The 26,488-nt window shown below is 35.4% G+C and overlaps 1 protein-coding gene across 1 annotated transcript; it reads right to left on the bottom strand.

Moving 5' to 3' along the window:
* Positions 1-234: 234 nt before the first annotated feature.
* Positions 235-25,352, bottom strand: LOC121431805 (dnaJ homolog subfamily B member 12-like). Its single transcript, XM_041629516.1, has 9 exons — positions 25,179-25,352; positions 14,484-14,688; positions 13,324-13,469; positions 10,894-11,055; positions 9,230-9,351; positions 7,951-8,060; positions 5,685-5,736; positions 4,201-4,309; positions 235-1,847 (listed from the first exon to the last, which is right to left on the bottom strand). Exons 1-9 carry the CDS (start codon positions 25,309-25,311, stop codon positions 1,723-1,725), a joined length of 1,164 nt encoding a protein of 387 aa, XP_041485450.1. The 5' UTR covers positions 25,312-25,352; the 3' UTR covers positions 235-1,722.
* Positions 25,353-26,488: the final 1,136 nt, after the last annotated feature.

A 26,488-nucleotide genomic window follows, 5' to 3' on the forward strand; every position in this document is an offset into this window, starting at 1 on the left:
AGCAAGAAATTTACCCACATTGTGCTGCACTCAACCCAGGTGAGGTGAATGGGTACCGGCAGGAAGCGATCCCTCAAAAAGCTGTGCACACCGAAATCGGTAGAGTAGCTTAGCCAGGGTAATATTAGTATAGGAGCGCCTTGAGCACCTAGCAAGGTGGATACGTGCATTATACAAATCCTATATTATTATAATAAAACATGTATAAATTAAAAATCAATTGTGCTTTTGCCCTTAAGCAAGAAGTTGATGATCTACTTCGCCACAATTGACCGAGGTGAGAAAAATGTGAAACTGGCACACAAATATTCTTTGAAATACTAGTGCAATAATCATAGAGCGTCAGGGGAGTTAAATGTACTTTAATATTTCAATTTTTAATGTATCTCTTGTTGCTCTGGGACATTGGACCCTAAGTTGGAATTTAAAGTTTGGCAGAGTGATTTCTCTTTTCCGTACTGATAATACCATTCATTTCTATTTCTTTTATATTCCCAATGGCATCTAAATATCATCCTCTATAAATATGCATTTATTGGATATCCGTGTGTATACATATCATACAATAGGGAAATGTTTGTGCTTGTAATATGTTGAATGTATCAAGAATATTACTAAAAGTGCAGTTTCCACAAGGGTCATGAATGTTTTGCGAAAGACACAAACACACTGTTCATTTCACTGGCTAAAACTAGGTTACTGGAAATCGGTTCAGGAAACCAGCTTGGAAGATCGCTTTGCTAGCGTTCCCATTTGATCACCTGAAAGCGGTTTTCAACACCACTTCACTTAAAGTGGCCTTGTTGCTATGGGAATGTTATCAGTGGGGGTGACACGTTCGCACAAAATTCGAAAACGCAGTGTGGACATTCTATACAGTGTGTAGAGTAGTGCGCTCAAAAAGTGCGAAGATTGCTTCCAAAGAACAGTTGTGTCCTCACTTACGCTAACACCAATTTAACCAGGCAACGTGATCTTCAAAGCCACATCACGAGGTGGTTTTACGAACTGGTTTGAAAGATCGCTTTGACCATTCTCATTACATATGAAACTAGTTTTCACTAAACTAGTTTCAGCTAAATTTTAGGGTGGTAATGAGAACGGGGTCAAAGTTAAACCATGGTAGAGCTCAACGTGCATCTAGGGTCGGAAGCTTCGTCAATCATTTGAAGCGCTTGTTTTGGTTTGGGACAAATACGAACGCATCCTGCAGTTTGTTCCGAAGCATGATTGTCTCATAAGCTTCATGAAATGTGCAGAACCATCACAATGCAATGTTCCCAAACACTGTAAATCCCTAGTCAAATCATAACATAGTTTGCGAATGTCTCATGCAATCCACAAATATCACAAATATTTAGCGATTTTGGGAACATTCATGTAATGTGTATTTTGTTTGCATGTACTTCACATATGATTTCACACGAATTTAGCACAAACTGCGCAAGAATTGTTGAGAACTCAGCTGCCACAAGAAATTTTGGGAAACACTTCTCCAAATTTGGATTTTTTTTTTCATATTTGCGTCTTTCACAAAATGTTCGCGTCTTCCATGAAAATCGCACTTACAATGTGTACCAACCCCCCTCCCACCCCGGTCCCAAACAAACTAGAATAAAAGATCCACAGAGGAGAGGAATATCAATGAATTATAATTATATTACCTATATCACTCAGTACATAAAAATAATTAAATACTAGTGCAAAGCTTGTAAGGTGTCATTATCCACCGGCTATCTTGTCGTACATTGTATTGAACTTGTCACAAGAGGGCGTCTTCATCTTCTTCCCTGATTCAAACATTTTTCTGTCTCCAAAGTATCTTGCTTGCTGTATAATCCTCTCTTCTGCAATTTAAGAACAAGTAGGCAATAAAAAAAAATATTTTCAATGAATAATGAATTAAATTAAATACAATAAATTATAAAAACTTATAGCTTTAGAAATCACCCTAACCCACTCTTCCTCAACATATCTTATGTAAATATCTAACGGTAATTTCCAATCAATAAGTGACATTCTTTTTTTGCAAAAGTTTCCGGTCTAGAGGTGATTCTCACTAATTCAATACTCAAAACATATTTCAAATATTATGAATTTTCATGAAGTAAGACTTCCAATTGCGGTCCTTGTACAAACGCAATTCAATTAAATTACAACGACTTGGCGTAATGTATTCATGAAATAAGTATATGTAAAATATCATTCCAGTAGTATTCAATTCAATTTATTTTTCTCAGCATAAAAACAATATAAATAGTACAAACATAAAATAAATCAGACATAGACATAAATAAAGTATTATACTGAAAGGGTAGCAGCCAAAAAGAAGTTAACCTTATGTATGGCCGACCCAAATAAAATAATGCATAATTTGAACAATTAAAGTAGAAAAAGTGAAAGAATTACCTAACTAACCCAAACAAACAATCACAATTATAATTAAGTAAAAAATTAATAAGTAGTTATGATTTGGTATTTACAAGTCCTCCTAAAAACATTAAGAGAGCAACTATCCTTAAGTTCCTTTGTTAAAGTATTCCAAATTATGGGTCCCCTATAAAAAATTGAGTTATGAAATAATTTTGTTCTTACTTTAGGTATATGAAAATCATTATTGCCCATGGTTGTATAATAAAAATATAATAGTAAATGAGTAATCACTGAGTGAACTGACAAGCAAAACAAGCTTCATATTCAACCGGTTGACAGGTCTTTTTCTAAGCACTAATAGACAAGTGCTCACGTATGCTTATCAGTTTTAATAATTTTCAGTGTACTTGGGTTTCAGTCTTGATTCCATTATCACAGAGCATAAGATTCATGCAAGATCTTCATACATGTTCATGTTGTAGACAATGAACCAAGACTTTCAAAGCTTTTCTCTGAAAATTATTGCTCACTGCCATTACTTGAGCTTTACAAGTGAAATACATGTATTGTCAATTTCAAACAAACATGTCATGATATTTAATTCAACTGGTTTCATGAATATAGATAGGGTCTTTTTTCAATGGCCTGTTGCAGAAACAGTTGAGTTTAAAAGCTAAATTACAGAAGTTGCAGTAAAACAGTATCAGAAAGTCTGTAAAACCAAGTTAAGTATGACTATATCATCATGGATCTAGATCTGGTACAGTTACATGAACTGAACTTTGTGAAATCATAAAATCTAAGCTGAAATACGATCACACTGAAGATCGCCAACACAGATAGGCACACGTGGGACAGTGTATTATTATTGCTGGAATAAAGACCAGACGGAAGTGACCAAATCCACGCTTATTTTGCTTATTTCTCAGCAATTACACAATTTCTTCCAGAATCCTTTGGCACAGATTTTTTATTCATACAAACAGACACTTGGGTGGTCATTATATTGGATTCTGTAAAAAGTCATTTTGAGATCGTTACCATGACTGGAATTTATCATTAAACGCACTTCAAAAAATCAATTGTAAATCCCGAATGCACGCTATTGATTGGTTGAAATCAAGTTACGTATTTGATTGCAACTCTTTGTGAAACAGGCTCTGGGCCCCCTGTCTTACAAGGAGCTGCGACAGATTCTATCTACCACAACTATGGGAGGCCAGCAACGTCAACATCGAAAGTGCACGTTTGTTCAAAATGTTTTTGTGATAAGGTGACATTCATAAATACATTGCTTTCTTGACAACTCAGCATGCTCCTTTTAGTCCACAAAAACACTGTGCAAATACCCTGTAGGAAAAATTATGACATTGGTGGATTTCCATACAGTTGAGGTAGATCGGATTAGTCATAAATCTTTGTAAGACAAGAACCTGCGCCCTGACTTACAAAGAGTTACGATGGATCCAATCAATCTCAAGTATATGGAAATCCATCAATGTCATAATTTTTTCTTTCGCAAATTTGCTCAATGTCCTTTGAAAACAAAGAGAAGCATACTGAATTGTCAAGAAAACAGTGAATGTATGAATATACATCATTTCTAGAAAATGTTTGAAATAAACATGCAATTTAGAAGTTGACATTGCAGGCTTTCCATAGTTGCGATTGATCAGATCAATTACAACTCTTTGTAAGACGGGCCCCTGATCTGGCTAAGATGAAATTTCCAGTGTCTGATATTTCATTAAAATCAACTTGGTTTTAGGTTGTACTTGGTCTTTAATGAAGGCCTACGGTTCATGAATAATTTTGTGGTATACTTACTCTTATATTTTTCATCATAACATGTTCTTCTTAGGTTCTGTAGGTATTCATCGTCGACTTGACTCTCAACTAAGTGTATCTTGCCAGAGTACTCTTTCACAAAATCTTTCTGCAAGGAAAAATTAGCACAAAACCGCAAGCTGAGTACTATATAATGAAATTAAAAGTAATAACAAATTAAAGGTCAACCTGTTGCATGCCTAAAATCTTGTTTGTACATTTAGCAGTATACTGACGAGTCTTACAGTGATATCTTCCAGCGGAGTGATAAAGCTGGTAGACAGGACGGGATATTTACTTTAATAACAATAATAGCAATGTCTTATTAAGCACACACACCATCCAGAGATGCTCATGGCGCTAGCGCAGCAACAATTCCTTTGGATATAAACAACTTCAAATATAAATGTAAACAAATACAACAAAGGGATCTTAAGTACAAGTTCAGTACAATACACCACAGTACTGTACAGTTTTCATAAGACCGATCCATCCAATTCTTTTTTCTTTTCAAAATGAAAAAAAATCAGGAACAGGCTCAATTCCGGTGACTTTAGAGTCATGTCAGCTAAGTGTTTAGCAGGTGTATCAAAATGCAGTATATGTATTAAGGTGTACATACACACTGGCTTGAACAAACATTTCAGTGAGGAGTCTGAGGACATTTATCTCCGGTTTATTGGCATACAATTTTGTTTTGTTGATTTTAACATGAACGTTACAAAGCCAATGGGTCTGGTATTCTAAATAATTGGCCAGGAGAGCATACTCTCTGATCCCTCTTGGAAAGATCTTTTTTATTATTAAGGGGCAAGTCCACCCCAACAAAATCTTGATTTGAATAAAAAGAGAAAAATTCAACAAGCATAACACTGAAAATTTCATCAAAATCGGATGTAAAATAAGAAAGTTATGACATTTTAAAGTTTCGCTTCATTTCACAAAACAGTTATGTAAACGAGCCAGTTACATCCAAATGAGAATGTCGATGATGTCACTCACTCACTATTTCTTTTGTTTTTTTATTGTTTAAAATCTGAAATATTTTGATTTTCTCGTCATTGTCATGTGAAATGAAGTTTCATTCCTCCCTGAACACGTGGAATTTTATTATTTTAACATTTTGTGCTTCAGGCAAGGAGGTTCTAATCATCAAATTTGTAAAAATTGAAATATTTTATAATTCAAACAATAAAAAACAAAAGAAATAGTGAGTGAGTGACATCATCGACTCTCTCATTTGGATGTAACTGGCTCGTTCATATAACTATTTTGTTAAAAATAAGCGAAACTTTGAAATGTCATAACTTTCTTATTTTACATCCAATTTTGATGAAATCTTCAGCATTGTGCTTGTCTAATTTTTCTCTATCGATTCAAATCAACATTTTTCTGAGGTGGACTTGACCTTTAAATAACTGATTAAATGTATTAAAATTTGCATACATGTACTATAACAGGAGGCCTTATCACATTGTATTTACCTTTACATAATATATAACATCATTAGGCGTTCTTCTCTCTTCCTTGAAATTCCTGTAAAAAGTAGAAGAAAACATATTAAATTATTGACTTTCCACCTGTATCCTTTACATGTTAAAGAAATTATAATCAAAATACATAAACACCAACATAACACATTTTGGTATATTACTTCACTTTTATAGAAATACATTTTTTTATTTGAACTCAACTACACCTGTACATGTGCCCACAGCAAATGTTTGTACAATAACACTACAAAATGAAAAGATAAACTGCCGACTCTCTTACGCAATGAAAATAAATACAAGTGGAATGCCTCTGGCCGTCTCACCTGCATCACGCGAATCAATATAGCAGCAGTGCTGACTTTGAAAACTACTCTAACTCGCACAAGATGTTCAGTGATACATGGTTACTCTTATGTCCACTTTTTATGAACTAGACCAATAAACTTACAGAGATATGTTGGTTATTCAACAAAAAACCCCAATTTGGCCAAAGTTCATTTCAACCTTACATGACCTTTGACTTTGATCATGTGACCTGAAACTCGCACAGGATGTTCAGTGATACTTGATTACTCTTATGTCCAAGTTTCATGAATCAGATCCATAAACTTTCAAAGTTATGATGGTAATTCAACAGATACACCCAATTCGGCCAAAGTTCATTGACCTTTGACCTTGGTCATGTGACCTGAAATGCGCACAGGATGTTTAGTGATACTTGATTACTCTAATGTCCAAGTTTAACGAACTAGACCAATAAACTTTCAAAGTTATGATGGTAATTGAACAGATACCCCCAATTCGGCCAAAGTTCATTGACCCTAAATGACCTTTGACCTTAATCATGAGACCTGAAACTTGCACAAAATGTTCAGTGATGCTTGATTACTATTATGTCTAAGTTTCATGAATCAGATCCATAAACTTTCAAAGTTATGATTGGAATTCAACAGATCCCCCAATTCGGCCAAAGTTCATTGACCCTAAATGACCTTTGACCTTGGTCATGTGACGTGAAACTCATGCAGGATGTTCAGTGATACTTGATTAACCTTATGTCCAAGTTTCATGAACTAGGTCCATATATTTTCTAAGTTATGATGACATTTCAAAAACTTAACCTGAGGTTAAGATTTTGAAGTTGATTCCTCCAACATGGTCTAAGTTCATTGACCCTAAATGACCTTTGACCTTGGTCATGTGACATGAAACTCTAATAGGATGTTCAGTAATACTTGATTAACCTTATGGCCAAGTTTCATGAACTAGGTCCATATACTTTCTAAGTTATGATGTCATTTCAAAAACTTAACCTCAGGTTAAGATTTGATGTTGACGCCGCCATCGGAAAAGCGGCGCCTATAGTCTCACTCTGCTATGCAGGTGAGACAATAAAAACCCTAACCTTACTATCATAAAATAAACGAGGTTCATATCAAATGAATGACAAAAGTATCGTCTTTGTTCTTTTTTACCTATTGCAAATTGAGAACATTCACGTAACATGAAATGCAATAATGCATATTTTCAGATATTTAATTGTAGTGTAAATTGCAATGCTTCAATCATCACAATTTACTTATCTTTTCTGGGTCGACTTACATATAGCTTGTTTTCAAAATACTAAAATGCAACTCTTAGCTGTCGCATCGTGGTCTAGTGGTTCTGACTCTTGCCTTTCAAACAGAGGGTCGTGGGTTCTAATCCACACTATGCTGCACTCGACCCAGGTGAGGTGCATTGGTACCCGGCAGGATTAATTCCTTGCATGCACTGAGCGCCGGTGATGGTAGCTTGAGCTAAAGCCGGGTAATAATAGCTAGCACTTTGTATCCTCAAGCAAAAAGCACTATATAAATCCAGCTATTATCATTCATCTTAATCTTAGCCAATCAAATGGCCAGGATAGCTTATGAACTGTCATAATAATAACAATAGGCATTTATATAGAAATTTTCTATTTCTATTCCGAGGCACGTTGTTATTATTATTATTATTACCCCGGCTTTAGCTTGAGCTGCCTTTCAGCGCTCATGCTCATGCATTAATCCTGCCGGGTACCCATTCACCTCACCTGGGTTAAGTGCAGTGTGGATAAATTTCTTGCTGAAGGAAATTACGCCATGGCTGGGATTCAAACCCACGACCCTCTGTTTCAAAGTCAGTAGACTTATCCACTGGGCCACAACGCTCCACAATCGTGGAGTGTCATCAGTAACAGTGTTGGGCAACATGCCCAGGCCTGATGTAGACTTACCCTTGCCGTGTTAACCTGAAGAGAGGATCACTGACAAACAAACTAGAGAAGATTGACATAAATACTAAAAGCAAGATAGGCAGCACCTGGACCATGAATGTGTAGTTAGCCTGCAAAGAAAACAGACAGACATATAAATATTGTGAAAGAAATGGATGAAGAGAACAATGGTAGGCGTAGCTTAAATCAAGGATCCCCAGAGCCGAAAAAAAGTCTCTGCCAGGAATCGAACCTGGGCCCCCAGCTTTGAACCCCAGTGCATTAACCACTAGACCACAGAGACGGGTTAGTGGCTAGGGCGACCCCTATCCAATTGACCGTCAGATAGACAGATTTATATATATATATAGAAGTTAATTACATGTATTTAGGGCTCAGTACTTGGTGGGTGTTTCATAAAGCTGTTCGTAAGTTCAGAGCGTCAAGAATGACTGGTTAATGAAGAATAACATTTACAAGTTGTTCTTAATGTTACTCTTAAGTTACGAACAGCTTTATGAAACGCCGCCCCCCCCCCCTCCTGTGATTCCAGCAAACAATGATTTCATGTCAAAGTCTTTAAAATGAAGGTTAAAGAGAAATTCATTCATTCTAGAAAACACTTTCTGTTTTGCTATTGATATTTTTCATACAAATATAGTACAAAACATATAATGAATATGAATAAATTATATATAAGGCTTCGATAACGATTTATAAATAATACTGGTTCCTTTTCCATGCAATAATAATAATACAATGTCCCTTCTCACATATGCTTATCTTTGCTGGCGTCCTTCAGTGTGAAAAAGTTTCATCCTAAGACTTCATGTTCATGATATCACAAAGTTGGAACTATGATAATGTACATGTACCAGGTTTTGATTCCTTATGAAATGAAACTTCATTTTAGAGCCTTTCTCATGGAATTCTTGTTTGCTACAACTACATTTACTTAGCTTTACAAAGAAGGTGAAAGGAAGATGCTGTAGTGAATAGAGTGTCTCTATCACCAAATGCGAGATGTCGCACCAAATGTTGCACGAATAAGAATATTCCTTATTTGTATAGAACAACACCTCGGAAGTTATAAAAATATGAACATGATTGAGAACAAAATGCAAAATCCATCAAACATGCATCTGATCTGCAGCAGCAATGCATCTTTTGCCAGTGAGCCTGACGCATATTGCACTTGCATTTATTTACTAAGCGCAATGAATTGAATCATATTTCACATATTTTACATCCATTAGATACCCTTTGTTTTTTACGGTAAACAAAGAAGAAGAACACATACCTCACCGGCCCTCCTTTCATGGCTATGACTTCCTTGTCTGTACATGTGTCTCCTACGAACATGACTTGACGGGAAACCGCCATTGAAAAACATATTAAAGATATCCTCAGGGCTGACTTCATCTGAAGAAAGGGAAATAAATGGGGTAAAAAAATTTAATGATTACATAGATTGCAGAGAGAGAACACAAAAATATTCATTTTGTCATGTTGGTGAAGGAATGTCTCTATACCACCACACTTGCACGCATTGCATGCATGCACGCAGAAACGCCCTTAGTAGCACACATTAGGGCATTAAGTAAGGATGTTTCTGCACCAGTGAAAGTGAGGTGGACAGAATTTTGGTGCTTAGGGCGTTCCTGCATCAACACAACGATTCCTTCCACATCACCGATGATACCATTGGCCAAGTTTTAATGAATATTCATGATAAATATCTGAATGTGTGATTGGTCTACACTCAGTCGCGTGGCCCTAAGAAAATTTGCCAAAATGCCACGAATCCGGAATCTGACGTCACAAGACGGGAATCGTAATCCGAGCTGTAAATTGTTCAAAAGCTATCTATGGCTTGATGAGGGGGGGGGGCTTAAAACAAACGCATGGATGTCAAAGCCTGTGTACATGCAATATAGTGATCACTCACGGTCATTGGATTATCAATTTCATTAATAATTTCTCTCTCGAAGACAAAGGTTTTTAAGCATTTTCTTTCTGTTGCACTTAATGATACGATGACGGATATAAACAAGATATAAACAGCCTTTGATCAGAGATCTAGTGAACTATGGAGCCCTCAGTGATGCGAATGCGACCATCAGGACGTATTATGGCGCTACTTCGGGAACCATACATGTAGCTCCAACTAACACCTCCTCTGGCGGCCTTACAGTCCCTGAAGTATTTTCTTTGGTAAAATATTCACTAACATAATGAACATTACTTACTTATAAGGGATTTATCCGGATCTGGGAGACCCAATATTAATACACACAGCTGCCTCTTCAACGGCAGTAGATACACATAATCTATTGTAGTGGGTGTACAGACAGTATTCACTGTAGTGACAGTGCAAATTATAGGCAGTTTTTTTAAAGAAATAAAATCAACCGATGGCCAACACTCTTGGATAATTTACCTGCTAAAATGATTGAGGTATACATCAAGCATACCTCAAAGAAAGAGATTGACTCGATGAAACTAGGTTTTACAATTAGATCATCACATTGGGTATTGCAGCTTCGAAATGTCAGCCATTGTTATACTAACTGTAGGCTCAAACTTGATATATGGCGCTGTCCGTATTGAGGCCTAGCGCTAGCTAGCAACACACACACATTGTTTTTTCCCTGGGAAATGAAAAGAGAACGTGATGAAATGTTTGCGCTGCGCCCAGATTTACTGAAAAATTATCCTGTCTAAGTTCTTTTGGTGATTTGGGTGAGATGTTTCATGAAAAATAATGTTGCTGTAGGTAGACTAATGGAAAATATATGGAATCAAAGTGAGTTTGCGTATACATAGGTTTGAGTTTAGATTGAAATCTCATTTCCCCACATACATGATGTAGATTGAAATGGGGTGAAAAAAATCTCGGCAAGAAGAGAGATCCGGATAAGGGGAGGCCGGATAAGAGAGGATGGACTGTATATTGAAACTCACCATCATCAAATCCTCTTGTTTCATAGTACCAGCCATTATTGTAGTAATGATGTCTGTGATGATTGCGTTGAACCTGGCGTTCTCGCTGAGATTCATCCCCATACAGGTCATACTTTTTCCTCTTGTCTGCATCACTTAAGACATTAAAGGCTTTACCAATGGCTGAAATAGAAGATGAAACACAAGTTGTTAAAGGACAAGTTCACCCCAACACGAAGTTGATTTGAATAAAAAGAGAAAAATTCAACAAGCAAAACACTAAAAAAGTTCATTAACGTCTGATGTAAAATAAGAAAGTTATGACATTTTTTCAAAGTTTTGCTTTATTTCTCAAAATAGTTATATGCACATTCTGGAAGGTATGCGAAGGAGAGGACTGATGACGTCACATACTATTTCTTTTTGTATTTCATTACATAAAATATGAAATATTCTGATTTCCTCCTTATGGTCATTAACAACAAAAGTTTTTTCTCATTGAACATGTGGAATTACTATTGTGTTAACATTTTATGGTTCAGTCAAGTCGATATGGTAATATTGTATGATTCAAACAATTAAATTTTTTTAAATAGTAGGGACATCATCAACTTTCTCATTAGTGTGTCACTGAATTGTGAATAAAACCGTTTCGTGAAAAATAAGCGAAACTTTAAAATGTCATAACTTTCTTATTTTACATTCGATTTTGATGAAATTTTTGGTTTTCCGCTTGTTTGATTTTTCTCTATTGATTAAAGTCAATATTTTTCTGGGGTGGACTTGACCTTTAATACTAGTCATATACAACAGACTGGTTTGCAGGATTCAAACTGGACACACTTCCTTTCACATGTTGATGTTCACAAATTCATAGTCACAGATTATGTTGCTCGGAGTCAGAGACAATTGAAAGTATTTGCAGTAAAGTTGAGTTAACACTGATCTCATGAGAAAGTCTTTAAAAATAAGATTAATCATTGTAGATCTAAATCTGGTACAGTTTAACTGAACTTTGTGAAATCCTTAAGTTCAATTTAAGCTGAAACGATCACAGTAGATCGCCAACAAAGAAAGTGTATTATTATGCTTGGAAAAACACCTGACATTATATTATCAAATTTTTGTAGATTTGGCAATAATGAGGCTCTTCATCAAGTCTAAGATTACAGCAATTGGAATTCCACAGATAATTAAGGTTGGCAGTAGACAAATTGGCAATTTAACCTCATTAATATGGTGTCCTACATTTAGGTTTGATCTCATAGTGAAAAGACTTTATTAAAAGGTCAAGTCCACCTCAGAAAAATGTTGATTTGAATCAATAGAGAAAAATCAAACAAGCACAATGCTGAAGATTTCATCAAAATCGGATGTAAAATAAGAAAGTTATGACATTTCAAACTTTCGCTTATTTAAAAAAAAATAGTTATATGAACGAGCCAGTTACATCCAAATGAGAGAGTCGATGATGTCACTCACTCACTATTTCTTTTGTTTTTTATTGTTTGAATTATACAATATTTCAATTTTTACCAATTTGATGATTAGGACCTCCTTGCCTGAAGCACAAAATGTTAAAATAATGGAATTCCACGTGTTCAGGGAGGAATGAAACTTCATTTCACATGACAATGACAAGAAAATCAAAATATTTCATATTTCAAACAATAAAAAACAAAAGAAATAGTGAGTGACATCATCGACTCTCTCATTTGGATGTAACTGGCTCGTTCATATAACTGTTTTGTGAAATGAAGCGAAACTTTAAAAATGTCATAACTTTCTTATTTTACATCCGATTTTGATGAAATTTTCAGTGTTATGCTTGATGATTTTTTCTCTTTTTATTCAAATCAAGTTTTTGTTGGGGTGGACTTGTCGTTTAAAAATAACAACTTCTAATAGACCCAGTCAGCCACTACACACATTGGAATAGAGAAACATAATCAGTAAAAGATAAAAGACAGTAGTTGCAACAAACAATCATTTCATGAGAAAGTTTTTTAAATCAAGGTCAATTGTCAAAATACTATCATACATCAAGATCTAATTCATTAATGTAAACTTATCTTTGTAAAATCCTGAAATCTTACATGTAGCTCAAAACCAATAATTCTGATGATCACTAACACATAAAAGCATATCTGGGACAGTCACAGTGTATTAATATTGCTTCGAAAAATACCAGACGCTTGATGGAACTCCGTGCTTATTTTTCTAATTTCTCAGCAACTACGCATTTTCCTCCATACCTATTTGGCACATATTTTTTTATAGTATACATGTGGTATTTCATTGGATTCTGTTTGAATTCATTTGAGATCGTTACAGCAACTGGTATTTATCTTTAAGCAGGGTATACTTGGACTCGAGCTAAAAGCTTAAGTGGCTACGCCGGGTAAATATCATTTTGACCCATCTATGACAACAATTTGATGAATATTTTACCTTTAAACGCTTCTGCTGATCCAGGTGCCTTGTTCTTATCTGGATGGAACTGCAGGGCTAACTTCCTGTATGCTTTCTTGATTTCTGACTCTCCCGCATCTTTGGCTATACCAAGGATTTCATAGAAATCCTTACACTTCTTAATTCTGCATTAGGAAAGAGAAAAAGAAAATGAATCACTGGTACAACATTAAAAAAAAAATGGTCAGTATTCACTGGTTAAATGTAAGAATCATGTAAAGCTTAAAGAAAATGACTTCACGTATCGCATTGTGGTTTTTCATGAAGTATATATAAAACATATTCTTAAAAATTATACTTCAATAGCCATAAAGCCCAAAATAAACATATCATATATCCCCCTTCAAGAGTGATTTTAGCCTGTTTCACACCGTTCTTGTGTGGTATCCCTAGGCTTCAATCTCTGTATGTTAAATATGTTATAAATATTCAAAAAGAGAAATATTTTCTCTTTCTGTATTACAATGAAACTTGAAAAATCAAAACTTGAAAAATCAAAACTTGTCGCAATACGAGTTTCGCCAAAGTAGAAAAACAGATTAAAGGTCAAATTCACCTCAGAAGAAAGTTGAAAAAAAAATCGAAGAAGCATAACACTGAAAATGTCATCAAAATCGGATGTAAAATAAGAAAGCTATGACATTTTAAAGTTTAGCTTATTTTTCACAAAACAATTATATGCACAACTCAGTGATATGCAAATGAAAATATGAATGATATCCCTCACTCACCATTTATTTTGTTTTTTATTGTTTGCATCATACAATAATTCAATTTTTACTGATTTGACAATAAGGACCCTCTTGTTTGAACCACAGAATGTTAAAACAAGCTTAGGAAGGAATTAACGTTGGTTACACATGATAATGATGATAAAATTTGAATAATTCATATTTCATGTTATAATATACAAAAGAAATAGTGAGTGGATGATGTCATCGATCTCATTTGCATACTGAGGACGTGAATCTGTTTTGTGAAATTAAGCAACTTTAAAATGTCATAACTTTCTTATTTTTCAACCGATTTAGTTGAAGTTTTCAGTGTTATGCCTGTTTCATTTTTTTTTATTCAAACCAACATTTTGCGGGGATGGACTTGTCCTTAAAAAAAAACACGAGCAACTATGATCTGCTTACTTTACTACAGCTGCTAATTGTTCAGGCGTATACTCTTTCTGTGCATCACCATTGGATGTGGTTTCTGCCGATGTCTGTTGCCTTGATTGTGAGTTTCTCCTCTGTCTAGCTTTGGGTGTGTCCCCTCCTCTATCTGAAGAACTTGTAGACTGTGACGCTGAATCGCTATCGCTTTCGTTGGAATTCTCTAGCTGAATTAATAACGCTGAAAATATGTAAAAATAAGTTCAAGACATTTAATGCCTTAATTTCTGGCACACAATGTACATGTATAAGACTCATCGTTTTCACCCTTCTTAAAAAACATGTAAACTGGATGTGTCTTAGTAACAAAAAAAATTCAGCCTCAGTGAGGATTCTTCATACATAATTTGGTGGTAACTAAAAATTGGAATGCATGTACATGTACAGTAGAAGGCGCTGGTCAGAAAATTGGGATCGTCCCAGTTTACAGGGACTGTCTCAGTTTATAAGGATTTCTTCACACAAGAAATCTAGGAATGTTCATTCACCTGTCAAGTGCCGACACCAATCAAGTGTGCTAGTCAATGTAAACATATCAGGTTTCATAACAAGATTATTGGAAGACGGTAAGTCATGAAAAATAGACGGTGAACTGGGGGGAATTGAGGTCACTGAATCTATTTTTAGCACTCTCAATTTCCGTATTTGCTGTCTTTGTCCCGTAGGGGGAAGTGAAAACAAACCATCCCATAAACAAGGACAGTCTCAATTTATCAAGACATGATTTGTCTTGGTTTATGAGGATATACCGTACTTGTTTTCTGGGACAATCCCAATTTTTGGACCAGCGCCTCTACTGATGTAACATGTATATAATCTGTATAAAACTAAATTTTTTATAAAAATTCCTCTTGAGATGATAAAGTGGCATTATCGTGATCCAAGTCCCCGGTGACTCGGATCCACGGACAATTTTTCACAACGTAAAACATGTCCTACCTGTTTCTACCAACCTCCATCGTAGTTGTGTGTGACTTGTCTCTTTTCAGTCTCCACCAAAGATTGTAAGTTTATTGTAGAGCGCCGCGTACGCGCGCTCTACAATTTTTGGTCTATCTTCACTTTATTGGCGTTATAAATCAGATCGAATTGCATCTATATACTTCTTTTCAATCTCTGTTGCTTTAGTTGGTAAATTATACTTTTCATATAAATAAATCATGATTATATTCATCTTTTTATGTTTCCCACACTATGAAATTTGCTTTATTTCGTTTTCATTTTTACTAAAATCGGCCCCAAGTATATCCCTCGAACAGTCTCAATAGCTTTATTTCGTTGATTCCTAATTTACTAAATAAATCAGGATTGAATCATCTTTTCAATCTCCATTGCTTTATTTTGTAAATTAGTACTTTTCATATACATAAATCAAGATTATATTCATCTTCTTATGTTTCCCACACTATGAAATTTGCTTTATTTCGTTTACATTTTTACTAAATAAATCGGCCCCGAGTATATCCCTCGAACAGTCTCAATTGCTTTATTTCGTTGATTCCTAATTTACTAAATGAATCAGGATTGAATCATCTTTTCAATCTCCATTGCTTTATTTCGTAAATTAGTACTTTTCATATACATAAATCAAGAGTATATTCATCTTCTTTCCCACACTATGAAATTTGCTTTATTTCGTTTACATTTTTACTAAATAAATCGGTCCCGAGTATCCCTCTTCTGCAGACATTGCTTTATTTCGTTTATCCCTAATTTACTAAATAAATCAAAATTGCATCTACTTCTTTTCAGTATATATAGGCTTTATTTCGTCGTACTTTTTAATTATACTATGAATAAATCTCATTATGTTTGTCATGATTATGCTTTATTTCGTCTATCACGATTTTACTAAATAAATCAAAATGCATATCTCTCTCTTAACTGTCTCCATTGCTTTATTTCGTAAGGTACGTAATTAGAATGTCGGTCTATAATTACTCCTCGTGATTCAAGTCCCTCTTCATCCGAATTAAACCACTGTGTCACTTGTTTCCTATTTTCGATGATGAATTATTAAGATCAATAGAATTGAATTAAAACAGTATATATACTACTCCTCGTGATCCAAGTCCCCTCTCCTAAAAATTCAAAACGGCAATTAAACCGTTGATATTCATCTACCCCTCATTTCCCTCCTCTTCAAAACCACTCTGCCACTTTTAGACAGTTTCCTAGAGATGATTAATAAATATTTTCGATAATAAGAATCATTAAAATCAATGAAAATCACATTAAAGACACTATTTGACTGTCTAAAGAATTGAATTAAAACAGTATATACTACTCCTCGTGATCCAAGTCCCCTCTCCTAAAAATACAAAACGGCAATTAACCCGTTGATATTCATCTACCCCTCATTTCCCTCCTCTTCAAAACCACTCTGCCACTTTTAGACAGTTTCCTAGAGATGATTAATAAATATTTTCGATAATAAGAATCATTAAAATCAATGAAAATCACATTAAAGACACTATTTAACTGTCTAAAGAATTGAATTAAAACAGTATATACTACTCCTCGTGATCCAAGTCCCCTCTCCTAAAAATACAAAACGGCAATTAACCCGTTGATATTCATCTACCCCTCATTTCCCTCCTCTTCAAAACCACTCTGCCACTTTTAGACAGTTTCCTAGAGATGATTAATAAATATTTTCGATAATAAGAATCATTAAAATCAATGAAAATCACATTAAAGACACTATTTAATTGTCTAAAGAATTGAATTAAAACAGTATATACTACTCCTCGTGATCCAAGTCCCCTCTCCTAAAAAATACAAAACGGCAATTAACCCGTTGAAATTCATCTACCCCTCATTTCCCTCCTCTTCAAAACCACTCTGCCACTTTTAGACAGTTTAATAGACATGATTAATGAATATTTTCGATAATAAGAATCATTAAAATCAATGAAAATCACTTTAAAAAACACTATTTAACTGTCTAAATACTCCTCGTGATCCAAGTCCCCTTCCCGTGTTAAGTTCGTCCAATTTCCCATAGGAGGGGACTTGGATAACGAGGAGTACTATTACTCGTGATCCAAGTCCCCTCTCCTAAAAATACAAAACGGCAATTAACCCGTTGATATTCATCTACCCCTCATTTCCCTCCTCTTCAAAACCACTCTGCCACTTTTAGACAGTTTAATAGACATGATTAATGAATAGTTTCGATAATAAGAATCATTAAAATCAATGAAAATCACTTTAAAAACACTATTTAACTGTCTAAATACTCCTCGTGATCCAAGTCCCCTTCCCGTGTTAAGTTCGTCCAATTTCCCATAGGAGGGGACTTGGATAACGAGGAGTACTATTACTGGTGATCCAAGTCCCCTCTCCTAAAAATACAAAACGGCAATTAACCCGTTGATATTCATCTACCCCTCATTTCCCTCCTCTTCAAAACCACTCTGCCACTTTTAGACAGTTTAATAGACATGATTAATGAATAGTTTCGATAATAAGAATCATTAAAATCAATGAAAATCACTTTAAAAACACTATTTAACTGTCTAAATACTCCTCGTGATCCAAGTCCCCTTCCCGTGTTAAGTTCGTCCAATTTCCCATAGGAGGGGACTTGGATAACGAGGAGTACTATTACTCGTGATCCAAGTCCCCTCTCCTAAAAATACAAAACGGCAATTAACCCGTTGATATTCATCTACCCCTCATTTCCCTCCTCTTCAAAACCACTCTGCCACTTTTAGACAGTTTAATAGACATGATTAATGAATATTTTCGATAATAAGAATCATTAAAATCAATGAAAATCACTTTAAAAACACTATTTAACTGTCTAAATACTCCTCATGATCCAAGTCCCCTTCCCGTGTTAAGTTCGTCCAATTTCCCATAGGAGGGGACTTGGATAACGAGGAGTACTATTACTCGTGATCCAAGTCCCCTCTCCTAAAAATACAAAACGGCAATTAACCCGTTGATATTCATCTACCCCTCATTTCCCTCCTCTTCAAAACCACTCTGCCACTTTTAGACAGTTTAATAGACATGATTAATGAATAGTTTCGATAATAAGAATCATTAAAATCAATGAAAATCACTTTAAAAACACTATTTAACTGTCTAAATACTCCTCGTGATCCAAGTCCCCTTCCCGTGTTAAGTTCGTCCAATTTCCCATAGGAGGGGACTTGGATAACGAGGAGTACTATTACTCGTGATCCAAGTCCCCTCTCCTAAAAATACAAAACGGCAATTAACCCGTTGATATTCATCTACCCCTCATTTCCCTCCTCTTCAAAACCACTCTGCCACTTTTAGACAGTTTAATAGACATGATTAATGAATATTTTCGATAATAAGAATCATTAAAATCAATGAAAATCACTTTAAAAACACTATTTAACTGTCTAAATACTCCTCGTGATCCAAGTCCCCTTCCCGTGTTAAGTTCGTCCAATTTCCCATAGGAGGGGACTTGGATAACGAGGAGTACTATTACTTGTGATCCAAGTCCCCTCTCCTAAAAATACAAAACGGCAATTAACCCGTTGATATTCATCTACCCCTCATTTCCCTCCTCTTCAAAACCACTCTGCCACTTTTAGACAGTTTAATAGACATGATTAATGAATATTTTCGATAATAAGAATCATTAAAATCAATGAAAATCACATTAAAAACACTATTTAACTGTCTAAATACTCCTCGTGATCCAAGTCCCCTTCCCGTGTTAAGTTCGTCCAATTTCCCATAGGAGGGGACTTGGATAACGAGGAGTACTATTACTCGTGATCCAAGTCCCCTCTCCTAAAAATACAAAACGGCAATTAACCCGTTGATATTCATCTACCCCTCATTTCCCTCCTCTTCAAAACCACTCTGCCACTTTTAGACAGTTTAATAGACATGATTAATGAATAGTTTCGATAATAAGAATCATTAAAATCAATGAAAATCACTTTAAAAACACTATTTAACTGTCTAAATACTCCTCCTGATCCAAGTCCCCTTCCCGTGTTAAGTTCGTCCAATTTCCCATAGGAGGGGACTTGGATAACGAGGAGTACTATTACTCGTGATCCAAGTCCCCTCTCCTAAAAATACAAAACGGCAATTAACCCGTTGATATTCATCTACCCCTCATTTCCCTCCTCTTCAAAACCACTCTGCCACTTTTAGACAGTTTAATAGACATGATTAATGAATATTTTCGATAATAAGAATCATTAAAATCAATGAAAATCACATTAAAAACACTATTTAACTGTCTAAATACTCCTCGTGATCGGAGTCCCCTTCCCGTGTTGAGTTCGTCCTATTTCCCATAGGAGGGGACTTGGATAACGAGGAGTACTATTAGTCGTTATCCAAGTCCCCTCCTATGGGAAATAGGACGAACTCAACACGGGAAGGGGACTCCGATCACGAGGAGTATTTAGACAGTTAAATAGTGTTTTTAGTGTTATTAAATTTGTCTTATTTAGTGTTTTGATCATTGTTTCATCAACTTGGAAGAATATACCGCCACAAGAGTGAAAAGAAAGAGACTATTTTTGTCGTTTGAAAAAGTGTCCGAGTCAGTTGTTATTGTGTCAATGGGAAAACGTGTGGTGGAAGGAAGTCCCCGCTCAGTGAGAAGTTTCGCACCGTTTCGCATCGCGAACAATAGATTTCTTTTGAAAATCTTCCAACCGTGGATTCTATTGAAAGATTGCTGATATTTGAGGTGTGTCTCACTCCTAGTACCAATGAGGTCCAAACATTACATGTATGGACCTCATAGGCGACATCAGTGCTAAAATTGGGTTAGAGATTTATGTGGATCTAAATTTATTGTAATTTCAACAAAAGTACTAGCTAAATTTGAGGCTTTTGTTGAAATTTTGCTTTAATGATAAATTAATGCTTCAATAAGTAACAAAAAATTGAAAGAAATGAAGGGGAACTTACATTTTGACGACTTTTTCCTGATTTTCTTGGCAGTTGTCCTTCACTTCTGACTCTCGATCGGACCTGATATGCAGATCACGTATACGCGTTCTCGTCAGGTGATCGGTCGGTTATTCTTTTCGCCAGATGTTGATAATTATATATTTCATAACGCAGCGTTCATCGCAAATTTAGCTGAAAGAGATTGAAGTTGAACAGCGCAAGCTTTAATTTATTCAGAAATAACGTTTGATTGCACAAGTTTCGCCTCGGACATTTAGGATCATTTGGTCCCATATTGGCGTAACTACGGGGGGGGGGGGGTGTCCCTACCACCGTCCACACCGGGCGTCCACAAGCCAGCAATTATCTTTTTTCTCTTTTTTTAACCAAAATGCTTCCCCCCAGAAAAAAAGAACCAGGGTTAAAGAGAAAGACAATTATGATAGAGGAACACAAAATACTTTATTTTTTCAGCTTTTAATGCATCGACTTATAATCAAATATTAAATGGGGCTTAGAACATTTTTTTAAAAAGTCAATTAATAAAAATATTCCGCTCTTCGGGATTTGAGCTTTCATGAAATATCCGATCTTTTTCATGATTACCGAAAATACTTCAAATGTCAAAAAAAAATTATCGGTGTAGTAGCTGATACCTTGCGCCCGCCTTAATTATTTTAATGTTGAGATACTTTGCTTTAATTTAATGAATTCCTAAAAGCATTAATTCTCAGATCATTTGTCGCAATCGAATGATTCGATTGGTAAGCTAGTTGTATAATTATTATGATTCATGAATTGTTTAAAATGTGTCTCTCTATCAGTTTTGAATATTTAAAAAAATGTCAGCTCGTGCTTTTTGCTCGCAATATTTTGATTAGTAAGAAATTCTTGTGTATGCGAGTTTGATACATAAATAACTAGAGAGAGAGGGGGGGGGGGTGTCCCTCAGCTACTTGTCCTTGCTTATTCCAATTTTTTTTATTATGCTCGTGTTGTGGGTATTTCAAAGTCTTTTCTTTTTCTCACCCTTTTTATTGTCTCGGAGCTTCCCTCTATTTCTTTGCTACGATGTATAGCCCATCTTACTTGTTTCATTTTTTTATGTTCTCATTTCATTGAAAACATAATTATTAAACTGACGTAGAAGACTTTACAACAAAATTTTGATATTGTTTTTTCTTGTTTGTTTGGCTTTCTTTTTTCTTCTCCTCAGTCCTTTTTCTAATTAGTTTCCCTTTCCTTATTTTATATTATTTCATTTCATGAGGCATCCGCCAACTTATATACAACAACAAACGTTAGAGGCGGATATCCAGTAAGGGGGCGTGGTGGTGTGCCCTCTAAAAAGAGGAAAATAGGAAGGAAAAAAAGCAGGATTTATCTTGGTGAAGATGATAGTGGTGGTGATGGTGGCGGTGATGATGATGATGATGATGATAATAATGATGGTGGTAGTGGTGATAAAGATGAGAATGAAGTTGGTGACGATGATATGATGATGATGTAATTTTGTCTTTAAAAAAATAATAGTGCAAAGGCGAAATCATTTAAAGTTTATTATGAAAATAGCAGAAAAAAATAATTTGAAAAATTGTACGTATGCGTATGGAAAATCTATCCCCCACCAAAAAAGAAAAAAAGTGAGATTTTGTTTTGTTATTTGTGACGGCGTAGGCCTATGCGAACAGCTGTGTGATATAATTATGGTAAAAAAAGTAAATGAAATGCCAAGAAATACATGATAATGACTTTTATTGTACATTCAGTATATCAGTAGATAAATTCATACTCGTTCCAAAAAAAGAAGAAAGTGGGTATATTATGGACCATTAAAAATGGGCAGTTGCTCTATATATTATATTACATAGAATATATAGAGCAACTGCTCGTGTGTAGCGGTAAGTTATTCACCTGATCTACATAATTCATGCGGCGCACGGCGCGTGCGCAATGTTTAATAATTATTGTTGTGAATACAATGAATGTCATCAAAAACATAATAACACAGATCAAATAGTGCCAGCTCGACGCGCAAAATGAGAAAAAAATATATATTTTCTGCCCTGATAATTTGATAACCCTAACCTAACCCAATTTCTAAGTATTTTTATCATAAACAGGATAACTATATACAATGATTGAAATTAACTTTATATTCTTTTGCGAACAAAATGAATATGAAAGACAGCTTTTTGATAAAGAACACAGTTTTAGAGCGTTAGAGCGCGATTTATACCTACAACCGCTAACATAGGCGGATCCAGGGGGGCCGAGGGGCCCGGGCCCCCCTATTGGCGGAGCAAAAAAAGAAAAAAAAAGAAAGGAAAAAAGAAAAGGAAGGGAAAAGAGAGGAAAAAAGAAGAAAGGCAAACATAAGAGGAGGAACATGATTAAATGAAATAACATTAGGGGAAGACTCTGAAAATAATTTTTTTTTAAATCTATTTGTTAGGATAAAAAATTTTCGCTCGCGCTTCGCGCCTTATTGTCTTTTAGGGTATTTGCATATCTTGCTCAATATGGAGCTTGAAAAATCAAACTTTGAAGTCATTATACAAAACATATTTCAGCTGGGAAATTGAACTTTCATTATTTTGTTTCATTTACAAATTGATTTTTAAAAAGTGCTCTGTAAAAATGTCTTTGATATCATCTGAACATTATCATTTTCTGCTTGCGCTGCGCGCTCGCAAAATTTGAATTTTCAGGTACGTATTATTTTCCTGTATTCCATAAAGTTCTCAAAAAGTTCCCTATTCAGGTCAGATTGTTAAAACGTATCAGCTAGCGCCGCACGCTATAGCATTTGGATTAGTCGGTTATGTATATCCCAATATTAATTCTAAATCAAACTAATTTGATGACAGTTTATCAAAAACTTTGACTCGCGATTTCTGCTCGCATTGATAGATATATAATGCCTCTTATGCATAATTACAAAGTGCTTTAAATGTCCAGTTTTCAGGCCATAAAATTAACACATTTCGCGCTCCCATGCGAGAGAAATAGGAAGATGGTCATCAATTTCATATGATGACATAATGCCCTCATAGCATGTTCCGGTCCTATGTAAAAACTCAAAGTAATAAAAATAAAATACATCAGCTCTTTTTTAACTGTGATCCATCACAATTCACAATTTTCCCACAAAGTGTTTGCATTACAGAGCTTAAATTCACCCTTTGTTATATCATATATTTTTAGCTCGCGCTTTGCGCTCTCTTTATTGATTTTCATGATAAGAAAGTTACTTAGAATACCCAAATTCTAGGTCGAAATCTAAAACACACGTTAATTCAGATACGCAGATTGTTCTCTATTTAAATCATTATCCAGTTTCAGATCACAATATCAAAAAGTGTCTGCTCGCGGATAAATAACTTATCCTTTTCATGATAAAACATGAATAGTGCGTCCAGAATCTTTCCCCATAATTTTGTTTACCCATCACATTTCTCCTATTTTCTCCTCCCTTTTATTTTCCATTAATTTTTCTTTCGTTCACTTTTTTTCTGTCCTCTTTTCCCATAATTTATTTTACCCATCACATTTCTCCCTATTTACTCTTCCCTTTTATTTTCCATTAATTTTTCTTTCGTTCACTTTTTTTCTGTCGCCTTTCCCCTTCTAAGTTCTATTTTTTTTCTCGTCTCACCGCTTTTCCTCATCCCCAGCCCTCGATCGACGCCCGTGCAGATTCGCAAACAATATCAAGAGTATATGTCTACTTGCAAGGGCGGAAATCTCTCCCCAAAGGTAGGGGGACCAGGGGCTGGAAAATTTGACAAGCAAAAAACAAACAAAAAAAGAAGGTTTATCACCCTCTAAAGAAGGTCATCTTGACCAAAAGAAATTTGACAAGCAAACAAGCAAAAAAAAGGGGCATGCCAAAAGTAAGATCGTCTCTTCCAAAATACATTTCGAATTTGAACGACATGACCAAAAATAGTAGGGGGACATTTCATAATGTGCCCCCTACTATTTTGGGTGAGGGGACATGTCCCCCGGCCCTGGGGTTTGCGCCCATGTGGGTGGGGGTGTTGCGCCTCCCTATCGGGATCATATCACAGCGAGTATACACTCTTCCATATTGGAAGAGTGTTTACTCGCTGAGATTTCGATCTCACACATAATTTTATAAAAAAAAATAGAACAGCTACGCCTTGAACACAGGCCAAAATGCCTAACGATTTCTCCGCGGCATTAACAACTCTCGTAAAGGGCGCTCCATTTATAAATAACGTTGCATGAACAGCTCTCTATGGCGACGAAATTTACCGCGGAATTGCAGCCAGCAGCGTGGGAAATTGGCAGAAAATTCAAGAAGAGAACCGGTGAGTACCGATTTAACAGTATTCATGTATTAATTAATATTTATTTAATCATAAGAATAATTTTTTTTTACGGAAAGAAAGCTTAGTTCTAAGCTAGGGCGGCCCAAATGCGCGTGAGTGGAGTCCCAGTTTCTTAACACGGGTAAGTATTGCGGTGTCGCCTAGAGTGGTGTGTCTCAAGTTTGTCCCCAGTGACTTGGATGACGATAAGGCCGATAAAGTTTGTGTTACATAAGTTATATTTTCCTGTTCAATTCGTAGCCTAGCCCTAGGCCTAAAAATGATTTTACATGTAGGCCTACTCTCGAGAAGCCGCCTGGCTAGCCTCGGCTTGCATTGCCATTTGGTCCGGCGGCGTCGGAGACAGAGTCGCTTGACTTTGCTTTGGCACAAAACAAATGACAGAAAATCAAATGAAAAATGGTACCTTCAACTTTCTTGGTCGGATATAATTTTTTGGCTTTATGAAGGAACTTCAGAGCCTTGTCTTTATCACCATCTGACACTGCTTTCAAGGCTATTCTGACACATTTTTCACTCTCGTCACGGTTCCCTTCCATCTTTGCCTGCGATTTTCACCTTTGACACGAAATATACGTATACTGTAACTTCTTTGCCACAGAGGGAGACATTGAAAAAGCACCGAAGAGAAAATGCAAGAAATTTCTCTCTCATGCAAAAAAAAAATAAATAAATATTAATAATAAAAAAAATCGAGTATAGGGAGAATTCACTCCTCAGAGGGAATATTATGGATATTTTCTTTTTCATTTTCCCCCTTCCACAGGGTTCTTTATTTAAAAAAAAAGCATAGTAACTATGCTTTTTTTAAAATAAAGAACCCTGTGGAAGGGGGAAAATGAAAAAGAAAATATTTATCTCAAAAAATTATCTTTGTGGATCTAGTCCCTTTTGCAAGCAGAATCTAACCCCTTTAGAAAAAAAAAGTGATTATTTTTTCTTTGCCATTTTTGTTCACTTTTCTTTAGTATCATTTTATAGAACTATTCAAAATCTATACATTTGGACAACAGAATCAAATTTGATGAATAACCTCTTCCGTATAACCCTAATTAACTTTGATTTGTGGAAATCGATGATGAATAAAAAAAAAATGTCACATTCGAGTTAAATGAAGTTTTCAGTTTGATAATTCGGGATGATTTCATACAGGCTACTGTAGATAGATAGATAGATGGATGGATGGATGGATGGATGGATGGATAGATAGATCAATCGGAAGAAAGATAGATCGGAAGATAAATAGATGGATGGATGGATGGATAGATAGATAGATAGATCAATCGGGAGAAAGATATATCGGAAGATAGATAGATAGATGGATGGATAGATAGATAGGGAGAAAGATAGATAGATAGATAGATGGATGGATAGATAGATAGATAGATCAATCGGGAGAAAGATAGATCGGAAGATAGATACATAGATAGATGGATGGATGGATAGATGGATCAATCGGGAGAAAGATATATCGGAAGATAGATAGATGGATGGATAGATAGATAGGGAGAAAGAAAGATAGATGGATGGATGGATAGATGGATAGATAGATCAATCGGGAGAAAGATAGATCGGAAGATAGATAGATAGATGGATGGATGGATAGATGGATAGATAGATCAATCGGGAGACAGATATATCGGAAGATAGATATAGATAGATGGATGGATAGATAGATAGATAGGGAGAAAGATAGATAGATTGATAGATAGATGG

The sequence above is a fragment of the Lytechinus variegatus genome, chromosome 18 (genome assembly GCF_018143015.1).
Source record: "Lytechinus variegatus isolate NC3 chromosome 18, Lvar_3.0, whole genome shotgun sequence".
Taxonomy (NCBI): Eukaryota; Metazoa; Echinodermata; class Echinoidea; order Temnopleuroida; family Toxopneustidae; genus Lytechinus; species Lytechinus variegatus.

Coding starts and splice junctions, on each gene's coding strand:
- LOC121431805 (XM_041629516.1), bottom strand. CDS start 25,311: ATGGAAGGGAACCGTGACGAGAGTGAAAAATGTGTCAGAATAGCCTTG. Junction 13,470..14,483: donor CAATTAGCAGCTGTAGTAAA/GTAAGCAGATCA, acceptor TTCCTAATGCAG/AATTAAGAAGTGTAAGGATT. Junction 1,848..4,200: donor TTATGATGAAAAATATAAGA/GTAAGTATACCA, acceptor CTTAAATTGCAG/AAGAGAGGATTATACAGCAA.